Below are 18,543 nucleotides of genomic sequence, written 5' to 3'. Positions count from 1 at the left end.
AGTGGCAGCAGTGTTTATCATCTACCGATAGAACTCCAGCAACTCCTTTGACATCATGGCCAGAATCTTTGGGTCAGCCAGCAGGGTACCAACTTGTAAAATGACAAGCGGTGACATCGGTCATGTGTCCCAACATCACTGCGCGTCATTCTGATCCTCAGTTTGGCAGGCACACAATGGAGTCTGCTGCACACTCGCTGAACTATCAAAGGCCTATTCAGGCCATTTAAAAACTAATTAAAGTGATTAGCTGAGCTGCCAGTCCAACCTTAAGACCAGGCGGCCTTCGCATTTATCATGAAACCTCATCCACAGGTGGGTTGAGGTTTCATGAAGTGTTTATAAATTGAATGAAAGTTTTTATTAAAGTTCATTGATGTGTCCCAGCTCATGTGACGGTGTCACATGGGGATCATATCTTAAAAAAAAATTCTTTCTTTATTAAAATTTTTATAAATCAAACTAATCTCCCTGAGGCAGCTTGTGCCTCAGGGAGATTTTTGCACTCTTTCGCGCGTGCATGCAGGCCCCAACTCAGCCTACTCCCCTAGCCTGCACAGGGAGCACTCAGCGTTTCCGGGTGCGAGTCATGCTGGGCGGTCCTTAATTGGCCCACCCACTTAAAATGGCGGCGTGCAGCCAATCGCAGGCGGAGATTGGCTGCGCGCCCAATCCTGTCCAACCCCCACAACGGGGAGAAATTCCTCCCCCATCTTTCAAACCCGTGACCCCGAACCTTTAGAAAGACAATAGCAACAAATGCATGGGAGCACCGTGTTGTGGCCACAGCAGATGTTATTTGCTGACCAAGCCAAATCCCAGAGGGAAACTTATCTTACTGATCATAACTTTTTCTTTGTATTTTGAAAATGAGGAGAAAAAAGCTACTGATCCCAGAAGCATAGAACTCTGGTAACACCTTTAGGATTTTAAAATGTTAAAGGATTTATTAACAAGAAGAAACAAAACACTTAAGCACATAAGAATAAAGTTACACAGTTGAAACAATCTGACAAAGCATCCCCCAAAAAAACCCAAAACAAAAATAAAAATACATGGAAAAACTCAGCAGGTCTGGCAGCATCTGTGGAGAGGAACACAGTTAACGTTGAGTCCGTATGACTCTTCAACAGAACTAAGTAAAAATAGAAGAGGTGAAATATAAGCTGGTTTAAGGGGGGGAGGTGGTGGGACAAGTAGAGCTGGATAGAGGGCCAGTGATAGGTGGAGATAGCCAAAAGGACAGAGAGGTGTTGAAGGTGATGATATTATCTAAGGAATGTGCTAATTAAGGGTAGCAAGCAAGACAAGCACGGTACAGATAGCCCTAGTGAGGGTGGAGTGAAGGAATCGAAATAGGCTAAAAGATAGAGGTAAAACAATGGATGGAAATACATTTAAAAATAATGGAAATGGGTGGGGAAAGAAAAATCTGTATAAATTATTGGGGAAAAAAGGGGGGATGGGAAAGGGGGTGGAGATGGAGGAGAGAGTTTGTCATCTAAAATTGTTGAACTCAATATTCAGTCCGGAAGGCTGTAAAGTGCCTAGTCGGAAGATGAGGTGCTGTTCCTCCAGTTTGCGTTGAGCTTCACTGGAACATTGCAGCAGGCCAAGGACGGACATGTGGGCATGAGAGCAGAGCGGAGTGTTGAAATAACAAGCGACAGGGAGGTCTGGGTCATGCTTGTGGACAGACTGAAGGTGTTTCGCAAAGCGGTCACCCAGTCTGCGTTTGGTCTCTTTAATGTAGAGGAAACCGCATTGGGGGCAACGAATGCAGTAGACTAAATTGAGGGAAGTGCAAGCGAAATGCTGCTTCACTTGAAAGGAGTGTTTGGGCCTTTGGAAAACTGGAGGAACAGCACCTCATCTTCCGACTAGGCACTTTACAGCCTTCCAGACTGAATATTGAGTTCAACAATTTTTGATCACCAACTCTCTCCTCCATCTCCACCCCCTTTCCGATCCCCCCTTTTCCAATAATTTATATAGATTTTTCTTTTCACACCTATTTCCATTATTTTTAAATGTATTTCCATCCATTGTTTTATCTCTACCTTTTGGCCTATTTCGATTCCTTCACCCCACCCCCACTTGGGCTATCTGTACCTTGCTTGTCCTGCTTTCTACCCTTAATTAGCACATTCCTTAGATAATATCACCACCTTCAACACCTCTTTGTCCTTTTGTCCATGGCATCTTTTGGCTATCTCCACCTATCACTGGCCCTCTATCCAGCTCTACTTGTCTCCCCCCCCACCTTCGCCCCCCAACCAGTTTATATTTCACCTCTTCTATTTTTACTTAGTTCTGTTGAAGAGTCATACGGACTCAACGTTAACTGTGTTCCTCTCCACAGATGCTGCCAGACCTGCTAAATTTTTCCATGTATTTTTAATTTTTGTTTTGGATTTCCAGCATCCGCTTTTACCCCAAAAAAACCCACTTGGTCAGAACACACAAGTAAACTACTGGACGACAACTCCCTTATAGATTTTTAACTATAAAAATCCAATAATATTACTCCAAGGCAAAACTGCTGTTACTTTAGTAAAGGTAAACCACAAACACTTCCACTCTTCTGTCGAAATCCAAGAAAGTTCAGAACACAAAACTGCTTTCTGAAACAAAGATTTTTCTTGTTTGACTGGATGAATGTTTCAGATTTCACACTTTTTTTCAGCACAAAGCTAATCTCAGGACATCTTCCCCACACAGCCACCACAACTCAACTCAACATCTTTCCTTACGTATCCTTTTCCCCTTTCATCTTAGATGCTATTGTCCTAAGCACCTCTTTGAACTCAACTTTTCCAAAAATATAAAAATTTTTCCAGTTTTCCTATTGCCTCCACTTTCGGGTCAAGTAAAATGTAATAACCTTTCCTTGTTTACTTATGAAACCTTTGTAAGTTGTAGAAGTCCCTTAAACCCCCCACTTTGAAATTTAGCAGCTGAAAAGGCAAGTCCTTATCTCATAGTGGAATTTTTAAAACACAACCTATTTACTTGTAAATCCAACTTGACCACAGCCTCTCATTGCAAATGCATGCATCTAGCACCTTTACCCTTTTATCTCTCAGCTTTCACAGACAAGCTGTCCAAATGATCCTTCCCCCAGTTTAAGTAATCATGGACACAGACATACATCCTTCTTTACAGAATATCACCATATTCCCAAAATATTTTAAAAAAATCCATCTTCACAGCCATCAAACCTGCAAGTCCCCCTCCCAAGTCACATGCCAGCCTGACATGGAACTATATCGCCATCCCTTTACTGCTGCTGACTCAAAATCCTAGAACTCCTTCCCTAACTGCATTGTGGATGCACCTAAGATGTAGCACCATTCTCTGAAAGGCAGCTAGGGATAGGCAATAAATGCAGGCACTGACAGCAATGCTCAATGTCCCTTGAATGAATACATTTTTAAAAATGCAGAACCATATGAGTGGCCATATGAGCTATTGCATCCATGCTGTTGTCGATCCTACTGGATGTTTATGGCTGAAGAAATTTCTGGAACACTGCTGTCAGTTTGTCTGCGGTGTATCTATTTTTAAGACCCCAAACATTGTGTGCTTTTTCAGCACCACTGTAGGTTTTTATTTTGAGCAAGGAGGCATGTTTATGGATCACTATTACTGAATTTATGCAACCTTCATTCCAACCAAACCACATCCATCTTTTTTTGGTATGGGATGAGTGTGTGAATTTACATTCTGCTGTAAAATCACTGGTTACTGGTTTGCGGCAGATTTTGCTTTGGGGTGCTTTCTTTTCCTGAGAGCACTTTAAGGTCAAAGAACCATCTTTTATTTTAACCATTGGATCTCTTGAGCCTTTGCTTTTGAATAATTTGTGATCTGGAGCAAGATTGTGATGTTCTGTTGCTAAAATGGGGTGGTTCATTCTCTTCTATTTTTAACGATGGTTTTTGCATTTGTAACGAGGTGCAGCATCTAAAATATGAAGTCAAAATTATATTTGAGAAAAGAAAGAAAATTATTTCCTGCTGATCTCTGATCTAACTAATTGCAGTAACCAACAATTCCAATCTACAGAAATGCCCCAGCAAAATAACCTCCATTGATCTCAAAGGATGTTTGGACCATTTTCCCAAAGTCAGTCCCTGAAAAGTGGTCTTAAAGGGACAGGTCAAGTTAAACATGGTTCCATGATAACTCTTAAACATCAGAATAATGCTTCAGGCACAAGAATTTTGAAGGTAAACCTGTTGATGGAAGATTATCTGATGAAGTCTAAGATGTGGAAATTCCTGGTGACATTGCTTATGGTCAATTGTAAGTTATATTGGTATGGAGAGGAGGTGGGGTATGCGTATCTCTAAAAGATTTAGAAATAAGTACGTGAGAGATGGTGAAAGTAAGTATTTTTTGACTTAGTTCTTGGAAAGAAAATATAGTCTTTCCTTGCCCACTGAAGGTAGATAAAACATTTGCTTCCTTTGCATAACATAGTTATATAAATGAATCATAGGGAGGAGTAGCACTTTGAATCTTCATGATAAAACTGGGATTTTAGCTTTCCATTAAGATTCTCTGCACTATTTCTGCAGCTTTTACTTTTTTTCATAAGCAGGCGGCCATTAGTTACCTCAATCATGTACTCTTTTAGGCTTAGAAGTTAGCCAGCTGTGGTTAGAATAACAATTTAGTGACAAAAGTGGCATCACTGCGACCAGTCCATCACTATCAGCTGAAATATCAAAAGCTCAGACTGTTTAGAAAACAGACCTTTTCTCAGGAAGGCAAAAAGTACATAGTAAAATACGCATATTTATCTATTCTTACATAATCCACAGTACTTAATCCCAATGACACCTGTTTTTAAACTAAGCTCTTGTTCAATTTTAAGCAGAATTTTATTAATATTTTGCCTTACAGTTTATTCCATCCTTGGTCTTGCTATGTGGTATAAGATGCAAAGCTTTAAGCCAAAACAATACAAATTATAATTTCTTTTAAAAGGTGTCCTTGAGAGAGACTCAACATCTCATCAGTTTCTTACTTAGAATAGGGAAAAGACACACAACTCCATCTGTTTTTTTAAACTATGAGGACCAAGAAATATAAAACAGAAGGAAAGATTAAACTAGATTTTCTTATTGCTTCCTTACAAAATAAGTTGCAAAAGTTGCTTAATGTTGCTAAGAGATTATTTCTAAATATTCCTAGTTAAAATCCAGGATTTGTGTTTGGAACAGCAACCCCACCAACTTATATTGGTGTCGTCCTTTTGGAATTACCCTGATTTATATTCTCTGTTGATTCTGTTTTTGAACTCTTGTTCAACTGTAAAGCTAAAGTATAAAGTGAAAATCCTACACCTGCGTGCACTTGCTGTGTCTATAATGTGTGGCTTTAAAATACAGGTTGAATTAAAACTACATGCTGTGGTCCAGTTGTCCTCTCCCCTCTAACTTTGGTTGTGCTCCATAAAAGATTAGTTAGTAAATAAAGGCAGCTGCTGTGACTATTCGCAACACAATCTGTAACCAAAAATTAAATAATGGCAAAATTTCACAGTGCAAGTTTTACTTTACACATGTACTATGCTTGATTTGCTAAATAAACGGCCCCTTGAATATAGTAAATAAATTTCGATTTCCTGTCACTTACTTAAGATAAAGTTCAAAGATTCGTTATTTTATAATTTTTTATTCAAAGAAGTATCAAATGTTCCTAATCACAGCTAATGCCATCTTTAATAGTTTTCCATTTCTGGGGCATGGACATGTTTTGCAAATACCAGGCCCTGGCTATAAATGGCCCCTTCTGCTGTGAAATTATTAAAATTACCCTCGAGGTGCAGATGGCTGTAGAGAGTTTTAGGAGTTCATTATCTTGTGGATCCTGTCAATTCAACTTGAGTGTTTCATTTCTGATATGGGAACAAACAAGTAAAATCATTTCACACAAATTACAACTGTATAGTTACATTCATTTTTTTTGTACATTTCTATGTCTTTATTGTGTTACAAATCTTGTTTTGAGCACTAAGTTGTTGATTTCATGTGAGGCAATGATAACAATTGAAAGCATTTAAAAATGAACTTGGAGCAACTTCATTAGTTTTCTTTTATGCCCCTTTCTATTGCTAGCCCTTTATTAACTGTCTATTTTTGGTATTTCCTCATGCAGATATGATTTGTTGTTTTATGAATTTGAATTTAAACCAGTTGAGTGTGGGCCTAAAGTATTGCTTATTGGGTGTGTTACTTGTGTGAAAAACAGAATGCGCACACTTCAAATAGTTACATATCTTTACCGTTTCAGTGACTGTGGCTTTGTGCATTTTTCCCTTCCCTCTCCCACCGCAATCCATTTATGGCTATGCCTTTAGCTTATTAAGACTCCCATCTCTGGAATTCCCTCTCTAAATCCTTCCATCTTTCCACAAATCTTTCCTTTAAAGTCCTCCTTATAACTTCACTTTTTACCAAGCTTCTGGCCATTCCTCCTAGTTTCTCCCACTTTATCTTGGCATCCAGTTTTGTCTGATTATGCCTTGAAGCGCTTTCCTAAAGCACAATGTGAATGCAAATTATTGTATAGGACGTTATAACTATCTGTATTCACAAAATATACCCAATTTTGCAAGAACTAACGATCAGTTGTCTAGTTAAATTAGGTGGAATTGTTTTATAAATATGTGAAAGTTACAGAGGTTCATGAAACTTGCAGAAACTTCTGTGGAAGTAGGACTTGAGTAGCATTTAGTAGTACCTGAGCAGGTAAACAGCACCTTTATTTTCTGTTAAGGAAGTTTGGCAAAAAAAGGCTTCAAAGTGGATGTTAAGGCCATGTCAAATTCTTTGTAATTTCAATATATACAGCAAGCACATTGGTAACTTAGCAGCTCTCATGAAAGCACTTTGGATATAATAGTTCCTTGTTCCCCTTTCTCCTTCCCTTTTTTTTGTATTCCTTGAAAGTCATTTGTATGGATTAATTAAAGTCATGACTGTCATTGATGCTTTTGGTTGTATCTATCTAGGGAAAGCTGACTGCCAGGGAACGTGTCCAGCTGCTCCTGGATCCTGACTCCTTTGTAGAATATGACAAGTTTGTGGAACATAGGTGTTCAGATTTTGGTATGGGCACAGAAGACAATAAGGTAACAGCAACAAGGTATCCGTTGTGAATGTGACATGCCCATTTTTTAATGACAGAAACAAATATCCAGCTATAAATTTGATTTTGAAAACATTAGTCCCTTTCCCTGCTTGGACACAAGGTAGATTCCAATTGCAGATTGTATTCCAGAGAGGCAGTGGCTGTAACTTTGAACTGGCCTGAAGATTGTCGAGGAACTGCCTGGCTTCAAAATACATACTGCTTGAAGATGCAGACTTTTCAGATCCTTGTCTTTCAGGCATCAGTAATGCTGAGGATTTTTAAAAAAGTCATATTCATGGGAGGAATATAATTTTCTTCCATAAAACAATTGGATGCTTCAAACAAAGTGTTCCCTCCACCCTAGACTTTCTTGCCCTTTTAAGTTATTAATGTAAACTTGTTGATTCAGACTTTTTCATTTGTTACCTCTTGGTGAACCAGATGAATTGCAATAATGTATAAGATGCTGAAACAGTTCCCTGCTAAAATGCTGCTTTGGCAAATAAACATGGGTAATTCTTTCTGTGCACTAGAGCTGCCACTTGCAGTGGATGGTGTTTGTGCTTCTGCAGGCATACTTTAGAAAACCACTTCCTTTCAGTTTACCACTTTATGAATGTGTTTGGAAGGAAAACAAGCCTTAGAAATCTGACCACACCATTTCAGATAGTCTTTGAGGAAATTTCTATGTATATTTGAATGCTAAACAATGATTATGTACTTTGGTAGTATAGTAGTCATTGTACTGAGTGAGCAACTTGGAAGCCATGCTTTGAAGACAAATTCAGTAAATCTGGTTAGTTTCAACTGAAAAGAACATGTTTGTGAAAGCTGATAAGTCGTTATCAGAATCCAGCTGGCTCATGAAAGCTCTTCAGGGATGGGAACCTATCCCCTGGCTCCCTATCCAGTGATCCCAATTTCACATTGTAGCTAATTCTTAATGTCATTTTTGTTTTTAAGCCGTGGCTTATTTGGGAACAAACTTCAGAGTTTAAATACTTGAAAGGCTTGCAGAAGTTTTCTTTAAGATACAGAATACATCTTTTGTTCTTCCTTGTTTCCTTTTCCTTTCGTAAAACCACTGTTAGTTTAAGCTATCACTACTGGTGCAAAGCAGTATTTGAGAACAGAATGGCTGGATGTTCCTTTCAGAAGTATGGTGCATTGGTTCTTGAAATTCTCATCACATTTGCATTGATTTCCTTTATCATCAATGAAAATAAAGGATCAATTGCTAAAAACTACAAGTACTGAATAATTCACTAAACTTCTGTAAAGCTGCATTTTAGAGCTATGCAAAAATAATTCTATCAAGATTTATGGTTTATCATTTTGGAAAGAAACCAAGAGCAGTGTATGATACTGTGGTAATCTTGCCATTTAATTAAAAGCCCCATTCTTTATCTTTTTTATTCTTGCATAATATCTTGCTTTCTCAGATCTAGTGCTTTGGGTAATTATTTGCAAAATTTTTTGACTATTCTGAAAAACTACATTCAACATGAATTAATTTTAATTATCACATCTAGACATTATAACTCAAAGCAGTTATTTAAAGGTTACATTGACGGTTCTCCTTGCACACCAGTAAGTGGAAACTTTGTTTGAATATTTTCAAAAGTTTAAGTTTAAAATCATCATTTAATGCTGGCTCAACACATTAATATATTTTGACATATCCATCATTAAAATAGAATATTTGTTCTATGTAAATGTAGGAAATTTTAAAGTGCTGTTCAGTTCTGTCAACTGAGTTGATAAAAGAGCTTTCTTAAGTGTGTTCCCAACTGCCAGTATCTTTGAAGGAAGACCTGCATTTTATATGTAAAAATTTGGTGGGGAGAGGTTATAGTATGTTTATATACTGCCCTCTCTTTGATAGTTTCATTCCTGTCAAACTGTGGCTGGTGTTTTAGATTTTTCTGGGGAATCAATTTGGGCATGATCAATCCAGCATCTGAACGTCAGGGGCCTCAAGTACAAATTTGCCCACAAATTAACATTGAGATGTATCGCTGGCGTGAGATATTTAAAAGAAAAAAATGACATTGCTCGGGGTACTCTCCTAAGCTGAGCTGAAGACACATTGTTGGGGTAATGTAGGAGGAAGCTTTATTCCTGCACCCAATAGAACTTTTCCTGAAATCAGATTGCTTATTGCTGATGTCAGCATGTTAACATTCCATTCACAGCCATGATTTCCCTCACCTTGCTGTGCAGAGAGGTGTAGTATAGCGCATAATGATTAATAAATCCATCACTCTGCAAAAAACCTTTATGAAGTGTACTTGTTTTTCATACTTCTTTACCATGTTCAACCAGGTTCTGAAACATGTCCTGGAGGATATGATAATCAGAGCAGGTACTATCTCAATCCTAAATTCATATGACCCTTTACAAGGTAGCCTTATTGTCAAACTTCTAACTTCATTACATCTGTTATGACAATGTTTTGAATGTCACTTCACTCTTTATTAGTTCCTTCTTTGTTTTTAAACCATTTCTTAGTTTCCTGGTGACAGCGTGGTGACTGGTCAGGGCCGAATTAATGGACGACTCGTTTATGTCTTCAGCCAGGTAATAAGCTTCATGTTTTAATTTAGTTTCCCTTCTTGAAAAGGTTAGGAATTACAGGGGTTACTACTCCTTTATGGGCCAAAATGCTGTGGGATAGATTTCACCCCAGATCAGCAGGTTCTTAGCTGCCCTATAAGGTCGGCCTGCTCCAGTTTTAAGGATTGGGCCTCATTTGCATTGGGTTTGTGTGTTGTGGCTGGAAACGGGGGGCTGAATTTTCTGGTTGGGGTGGGGGGGGGGCACGAAGCAGGCACGGGCCCAATCGCCACCCGCAATCCAGTCTGTGCCACCATTTTATGTGGGCAGGCCAATTATGGCCCGCCCAGCGTACTTCACGGCTCCTGTGCATAGTGGGCTTGGGCCGGCAGCGGTGGGTATGCTCAGGCCGCCAGGTCCATTGCATAAAGGAAGGCCCTGGCAGCCTTGGAAAGGCTGCTCTCAATGGCTGGAAGAAGGGCTCTGCAGAGGGGCAGTGAAGTTACTGCAAGTCCGGAGGGTAGGCCATCGAGCAGGCCAGGCTGGAGGGTAGCCCTTCGGGGCAGGCCAGGCCGGAGGGCATGGTGGTGGTGGTGGTGGGGGGGGTGCGCGCGCGCGGGGGGCAGTGTGCGCTTCGTTTTTCAGATGACTGCCTTGCTACTCTCCTCGGGGAGGTGGCAGCACGGCGGGGGGTGCTTGTTCCCCAGGATGGGGGGAGGAGGCCCCCCTACATGACAAAACGTGCCTGGGAGGAGGTGGCGTAGGTGGTGAGCTCCCACGACGTGGTGTGGCGCACCTGGACCCAGTGTCGCAAGCGCTTCAACGATTTGTTGCGCTCCGGCAGCGTGAGTATCATGTTGGCATTGGTCATTTAACCCAGCAGGTCAGCTTACCCCCAGCTGAAAGGAAGAACAAGGACAGTGGATCAGTTAATGTGGAGACAATGACAAAGTGTGTCCCTGTCACCTGGATCATTATGCGCTCGTCCTTCCATAAGCAATGGTCAAGCCATGTTGCAAAATTAAACCAATTAACATTCAGCATTGCTATGGCTATTGGGAGAACAATGCTGACCTCGTTGTTGGGCGTAAATACCTGGCTGTGGCACCCCAGCCTCACCAACACCAGTGGACCTGGGCACATGACACCTCTCCAAATCCAGGGCCTCCTGCTTGAACCGGCTATGAGTGGTGATCTGCGCCTTCCTGCCTCCAGTCCTCGCATGCTCTTTGCACTAATCAGTGCTTGTCTCTCATTTTCTGGAGAAGAAAGACCGTAACACGTGCTTGAGCCTCCTTGCTATTGAGGGATATACCGTGTGGTACCTAATGTGGCGTAGGCAGCTTGTGTCCAAGGTGGGGCTTGGGGGGGTGGGGAACAGGCCTAACATCTTCATGTGAGTGCTCGGCAGCCAAGGGGTGAGGAGCCACTGGAGCCCTATATGTCCCACTCTGGTTGGGGTGGGCCGGGAGGGGGAGCAGCAGAGGCCCCTTCTCACACCTGAGGGGCCTGAAGTCTCACCAGCATCATACCATCTCTGCCAGGCAGACACCAGCGCAGATACTAGCACCTCGGTGGGAATTAGAACATCGGCTGACATCCCGAGGCACAGTGGTGAGGGCACTTCACAGTTGCTGGAGGAACTGGCAGAGACAGAGTGTGCCCATGGCGCCAGCAGTCGGAGGACGTCAGGGGACGAGGTACCTGATGTTGTGCCTTCTGGAGTCATCCACGACGCAGCAGGGGCAGGAAATGCGATCAGTGTGCGGGAGCGTCTGGGGGAGATACACAAGGCTATGCTTGGCTTGGTCTCCGAGGTGGAGGAGTCAATGCGGACAATCGCTGAAGCAATGAGCCACATGTCCGAGCGCCATGTGTCCTCCATGGAGAAAGTGGCGACTCTCGTGAAGAGACTCCTCTAGGAGACCTGCCGGGGGCTTCCCGGGGATGCGCTCTGACCAGCAAGCCCTCACATCGGCATTGACCTGAGCTGGTCATTGCTAGTGTGGGAGATGGTCTAGGCATCAAGTTTCCCAGCTCGATGCCCTTCTATCCAGGGTGAGCAGGGAGTTCCGAAGCAACCTCACATTGGCGCAGCAGCTGCCTGTCATCTCTTTGGGAACCCTTCAAGGCACTCCGGATGAGGATGGGAGCTCCTCTGCCTCTCTTCCAGTGACTGTAGGATCCAGTGACTGTAGGATCCAGTGAGGCTGGGACAACTGGGGAGATGGCAGCTGTGGAACTGGCAGCTCCCTCTCAGGCAGGGCCAGCACAGGCTCCACGGGCCAGAGGACGACCACCAAGGTCATCGAGGCCAACAGGACAGCAGTGTCAGCAGGCTGTCTCAGATGCCACACTGAGCGATGGGGCAGCACCAAGGGGCGGCATCAAGACGCAGCAACCGGAAATGAAAACATAAGACACCTTAGGCACACCACGGGTTTTTCACTGGTGCTTTTGTGTTGGCCCGAGATGCGGTCCTTATGATTTGTTCTGATTTGTAGCACTACTGTCTTTTTCGCATAACTTTGTTTGCTTGACATATTAAATTCAGATATGTCACCATGGCTGAGGGTGTCTCTTTCCTTCTGCATGTGGATGGTTTCCAAAAATGTAATGAGTGCTTTGTTGGACATTCAGCTTTATTAACAAGGCCCTTAGTTACTGTTCCCAGCCTGGCAGATTTTGCACTTAGGTGTTGAGTATCGAGCCTACCCTGGATTTTGCCCTGGAGGTCCATCTGTGATGTGCTAGCTGAAGGTTCATTGGATTAAAGCCTCCCGGGTGTCCCTGCCTCCCTACAGTATGCCTGGGTGAGTGTCTACCCCCTCAGAATTTCCCTGTGCATGCTCATCCTCGGACTCACTGCTGGACTCATCATGTGCAGCTGCAGCCACTGCATCAACGTCTTCAGCGTCCACTGTGTCCCCCCCACTTTCCAGCGCAAAATTTTGGAGAGTGCAGCATGCAACCACTTTCACCAAGATCTGGGGGGTACCGGAGTGCATACCCTGAGCGGTCCAGGCATCGAAAGCACATCTTGAGAAGACCGATGGTTCTCTCCACCACAGCCCTTGTGGATGCAGGCTCCTATTGTACCGCTGCTCAGCTTCTGTTCTTGGACAGCGGAGAGGCGTCATGAGCCACCTTCTGAGGGGGATAGCCCTTGTCACCCAGCAGCCACCCATCAAGCCAGGCTGGAGCACTGAAAACCCCGGCACCTGGGAGTGCCTGAGGATGTAGGCATCGTGGGAGCTGCCTGGGTACCTTGTACAGACTTGTAAAATCAGCATCCTGTGATTACACACTATCTGCACGTTCATGGAGTGGAAGCCCTTTCCTGCTGACGAAGGCACCATGCTCACCTGCTGGCGCCTTGATGGCCACATGTGTACAGTCTATAGCACCCTGGGCATAGGGGAAGCCAGCAATGGCTCTGAAACCTCTGGCTCACTATGTCTGGCTTGCCTGGTCCCAGCGGAAGCGGATGAAGGTCAAAGCACGGCTGAACAGAGTGTCTGTAACCTGCTTGACACAAGTGTTGACAGCTGTTTGGGAGACACCACAAAGATCTTTGTTCAGCTGAAAAGTCCAGTTTAAAAATAAGAAATAGCAATAAGGGTATATTTTATAAAAAATATACAGGATTAGGTTTTGTTTTGTCACACAGCCTTTACTCTCTGGAGCAGCTCAGACACAAGTTGATGCTAGTTCTAATAAAAACAAAAAACTGCAGATGCTGGAAATCCAAAACAAAAACAGAATTGCCTGGAAAAACTCAGCAGGTCTGGCAGCATCGGCGGAGAAGAAAAGAGTTGACGTTTCGAGTCCTCATGACCCTTCAACAGAACTAGGTGAATCCAAGGAGAGGGGTGATATATAAGCTGGTTTAAGGTGGGGGGTTGGGGAGGGTGGGGGAGAGAAGTGGAGGGGGTTGGTGTGGTTGTAGGGACAAGCAAGCAGTGATAGGAGCTGATAATCAAAAGATGTCACAGACAAAAGAACACAGAGGTGTTGAAGTTTGTGATATTATCTAAACGAATGTGCTAATTAAGAATGGATGGTAGGGCACTCAAGGTATAGCTCTAGTGGGGGTGGGGGGGGGGCATAAAAAATTTAAAAATAATGGAAATAGGTGGGAAAAGAAAAATCTATATAAATTATTGGAAAAAACAAAAGGAAGGGGGAAGAAACGGAAAGGGGGTGGGGATGGAGGAGGAAGTTCAAGACCTAAAGTTGTTGAATTCAATATTCAGTCCGGAAAGCTGTAAAGTGCCTAGTCGGAAGATGAGGTGCTGTTCCTCCAGTTTGCGTTGGGCTTCACTGGAACAATGCAGCAAGCCAAGGACAGACATGTGAGCAAGAGAGCAGGGTGGAGTGTTAAAATGGCAAGCGACAGGGAGGTTTGGGTCATTCTTGTGGACAGACCGCAGGTGTTCTGCAAAGCGGTCACCCAGTTTACGCTTGGTCTCTCCAATGTAGAGGAGACCGCATTGGGGGCAACGAATGCAGTAGACTAAGTTGGGGGAAATGCAAGTGAAATGCTGCTTCACTTGAAAGGAGTGTTTGGGCCCTTGGACGGTGAGGAGAGAGGAAATGAAGGGGCAGGTGTTACATCTTTTGCGTGGGCATGGGGTGGTGCCATAGGTGGGGGTTGAGGAGTAGGGGGTGATGGAGGAGTGGACCAACTTAGTCTACTGCATTCGTCGCTCCCAACGCGGTCTCCTCTACATTGGAGAGACCAAACGTAAACTGGGCGACCGCTTTGCAGAACACCTGCGGTCTGTCCGCAAGAATGACCCAAACCTCCCTGTCGCTTGCCATTTTAACACTCCACCCTGCTCTCTTGCTCACATGTCTGTCCTTGGCTTGCTGCATTGTTCCAGTGAAGCCCAACGCAAACTGGAGGAACAGCACCTCATCTTCCGACTAGGCACTTTACAGCCTTCCGGACTGAATATTGAATTCAACAACTTTAGGTCTTGAACTTCCTCCTCCATCCCCACCCCCTTTCAGTTTCTTCCCCCTTCCTTTTGTTTTTTCCAATAGTTTATATAGATTTTCTTTTCCCACCTATTTCCATTATTTTTAAATCTTTTATGCCCCCCCACCCCCACTAGAGCTATACCTTGAGTGCCCTACCATCCATTCTTAATTAGCACATTCGTTTAGATAATATCACCAACTCTGTGTTCTTTTGTCTGTGACATCTTTTGATTATCAGCTCCTATCACTGCTTGCTTGTCCCTACAACCACACCACCCCCCTCCACTTCTCTACGCCCCCCCCACCCACCCACCTTAAACCAGCTTATATTTCACCCCTCTCCTTGGATTCACCTAGTTCTGCTGAAGGGTCATGAGGACTCGAAACGTCAACTCTTTTCTTCTCCCCCGATGCTGCCAGACCTGAGTTTTTCCAGGTAATTCTGTCGTGCTAGTTCTGGCTTGGTCTGACTCTTCTGTTTCTTTTCTTCTCTCTTCTTCTGTGAACTTGTACACCTGTGTACTGGATTGTTTAGGAGAGCCTTTTTTTATCCTACTAGCTCTGGAATTCAGGATTTCTCCCACCGTATTTGGTAAAAGCAATTGACTCAGGACAATCAATAAGACCAATACACCATTTGCAGTTGCAGCAATAAACCATCGATACACAATCAATAGCTACACCCTGACCTACAGTTCAAGAATTCTAAGGCATGCAAACGATTTGGAGTTTGAATTGTTCTTTGGTAATGCCTTTGATAAAACAATGGGCCAAATCGTCCAGTCTCCAGATTGTTGGAGATAGATGTATGACTGAGATGCATGTTGGGACCCTGTGGCAGTTCTGAAGTGTAGAACTCCATGGGAATTGCCTGGGAAGTTTCAACTTCAGATGGGCAACTCCCCTGCTACCCTGGAGCCTTCATGAATGTCTCTGATTTTGAGTTAGAGCTGGAGAGTTGGGACAGATTCGATGTATTTATCTGAATAGTTACCCAGGAAATGTCAGACAGATTAAAACCTAGTGTAACTCCTTGGTAACTACAAAACTAACCCTGAATCACTCACAGTGACCTTCTGACTACCTCCCCTGACTACCCCCCCCCCTGCCTTCCAGGAACCACAAACTAAACAGCAGCCCCCCGACTAACCCCCGTCCCTTCCCAAAGAACCATAGAAAAGTTAGGCATAGAAAGAGATCATTCAGCTGACCGTGTCTGCACTGGCCAAAAAAGAAAAACTTTAAAAACCAGCCGCCCGTTCTGATTTCACCTTCCTACACCCATAGCCTTACAGGTCACAGCACTTCAGGTGTAGATCCAGGTACCTTTTAAATGAGTTGAAGATTTCTGCCTCCATCACAAAACCAGATAGTGAATTCCAAACACCCACCACCCTCTGGGTGAAGAAGTCTTTCCTCAAGTGCCCTCTGATCTTTTACCAATCACCTTAAATCTGTGCCCCTGGTAATTGGCCTCCCCACTAGGGGAAACAGGGCATCACCGTCTACTCAACCTAGGCCCCTTATAATCTTGTACACCTCAATTAGGTCCATCCCTCAGCCTCCTCAGTTCCAAGGAAACAACCCCAGCCTATCCAATCTTTCCTCATAGCTGCACCTTTCAAGCCCTGGCAATGTTCTCGTAAATCTCCCCTGTACTCTCTCCAGAGCAACTATGTCCTTCCTGTAATGTGGCAACCAGACTGTAAACAAAATTCCAGCTGTGACCTAACCAGCGTTTTATACATTTTCATCATTACATCCCTGCTTTTGTATCCAATACCTCGGCCAATAAAGGAAAGCATTCCATATGCTTTCTTTACTACCTTGTCCAGCTGTCCTGGCACCTTCAGGGACCTGTGGACACGCACTCCAAGGTCTCTCACTTCCTCCTCCCTTCCCAATATCTTCCCATTTATTGTGTATTCCCTAGCTTTGTTTGCCTTCCCCAAATGCATTACCTTAGAATTCTCTGGATTGAATTTCGTCTGCCACTTTTCCGCCCACTAAACCAAGCCATTGTTATCATCTTGGAGGTAACAGCTTTCCTCTTTGCTATCAACTACACAGCTTTGTGTCGTCTGAAAATTTCCCAATCATGCCACTCAAGTTCCCGGGGAACTCCACCCACCCCAACTGCAACCCCACCACCCCCCCATTCTGCAACCACCCAACTGCCCCCCCACCCCCCGGGACACCCTTCCCTGACAGCCTGACTGCATGCTCACCTGACCACCCATCTACAACCCATGTTCCCCCCCACCCAACCACACCCCTGATCTCACTGTCCACTCGCCCACCTAACCCCACCCAACCCACCTTACCTCCCTACCACACCCTCTTTGGCCAGTCGCACCTCCCCTCGCCTATTCACTCACATTCATTCACTCACTCTCATTTGCCTTAACTCACTCATTCTCATTCTCACACATATTCGTTCACTCTCAATCGCATTCAAACTTACGGTATGGCAGCTAACGCCTTCAAAGGGACTTGATTTCATCTTCCCCCAATACTACTGCAATCCAGTGGCGTTCCCCAAGGAACGCTGTGATCTACATATCTGCGACAATCAGGTTGAGAAAACCCCGGTAGAAATGTGGAGCAGCATCGGGTAAGGTAAATTTGTAGATGCAGCTGCAATCTGGCGATTATTGCCATTCCCTGGAAGATCCAGCCCAATTACGATCAGAATTTAGCAATACAGTCAAAAATTAGTCATTTCGGATTGCCCTTTTCTTGTCTCTTATTGTTGAACTGAACATTCCACTGAGAGACTCAATCATGCTAAACTGTTTTAATTTCCATTCAATCGTTCTGAAGTGTTCTAACTTCTGACTCTTTGTATCCATAAATGTCTAGTTTCATGTAAAATGTTATCCCTAATCATTGTATGACTTCCTTTATTTATGCTTAACTTAATGTGCAAACAGCATTTTGCACATTAGCTGTTAACTCTTTGCTTACCAAAAGCCATGCAAACATTTATTAAGTACAGTACCTAAAATTCATAGTACAAGGAAAATATATAAAAACCCATATTTCTTCCATGAGGGAGTGCTGCAGTGTTGGAGGTGCCATCTTTTGAATGAGAAGTTAAACCAAAGTCCACTCTGCTGTCTTGGGTAAATTTAACAGATCGTATGGCACTGTATTGAAGAAGGGCAGGGAATTTATTCCTGGTGTCCTGGCCAATTATTTATCCCTCAATCAACAACACACAAACATATTATCTGGTCAATATCATGTTGCTGTTTGTGGGAGCTTGCAGTACGCAAATTGACTGCTGCACTTCCTACATTAGAAAAGCGACTACACTTCAAATGTATTTCATTGGCTGTAAAGCATTTTGAGACATTCAGTGGTCGTGAAAGGCATCATAGGAGTCTTTCTTTTCATACACCTGTTCAAGATGGAGAACCTCCACAGGTTTTGCTTTAAATCTCAAAGCAAGGAATTATGGTGTTTTTTTTGGTTGCATCAGTGACATGAAGTGTGGCATGTAACTTAATTTGAAGAATGACAACAGGAAGATCTAAAATGAATAATCTCAGTGTTACCATTGTATCTCAATTGGAAAGCTTAGCAAGCAAAATGTTACTTGTATGTCTTTCTAGATTATGGACCAGGCTTTGTTGTTGGGAGCTTCCTTTTACAATCAATGTGGGCATGAACTCACTATTTCTCCATTTTGTCTGACTCCATTCCCTTTGAATTGAGATATTGAAAACATTCTGTCCATTTGGTGTTAAAATCTGAATAGTCTTCCAGTATTTTAGGATAATTTCTCTAACCTGGACCTGAATGATATAGAGCTTGACCTTTTTGACATCCTGGACCTCGTAGATACTAAAT

The 18,543-nt window shown here is 43.3% G+C and overlaps 1 protein-coding gene across 5 annotated transcripts in view; it reads left to right on the top strand.

The window, feature by feature from the left end:
• The window catches only part of pccb (propionyl-CoA carboxylase subunit beta), an 82,439-nt gene that overhangs the window by 16,308 nt on the left and 47,588 nt on the right, over positions 1-18,543 (top strand). For all 5 annotated transcript variants that reach the window (XM_041179536.1, XM_041179528.1, XM_041179525.1 and 2 more), the window contains exons 2-3: positions 7,025-7,144; positions 9,658-9,726. In XM_041179536.1, coding sequence (XP_041035470.1) covers positions 7,124-7,144; positions 9,658-9,726 — 90 coding nt within the window. In that variant the 5' untranslated portion in view covers positions 7,025-7,123. The remainder of the gene's footprint in view (positions 1-7,024; positions 7,145-9,657; positions 9,727-18,543) is intronic.

This window comes from Carcharodon carcharias, chromosome 2, assembly GCF_017639515.1.
Source record: "Carcharodon carcharias isolate sCarCar2 chromosome 2, sCarCar2.pri, whole genome shotgun sequence".
Taxonomy (NCBI): Eukaryota; Metazoa; Chordata; class Chondrichthyes; order Lamniformes; family Lamnidae; genus Carcharodon; species Carcharodon carcharias.
This window is presented reverse-complemented; position numbering and strand designations above follow the sequence as displayed.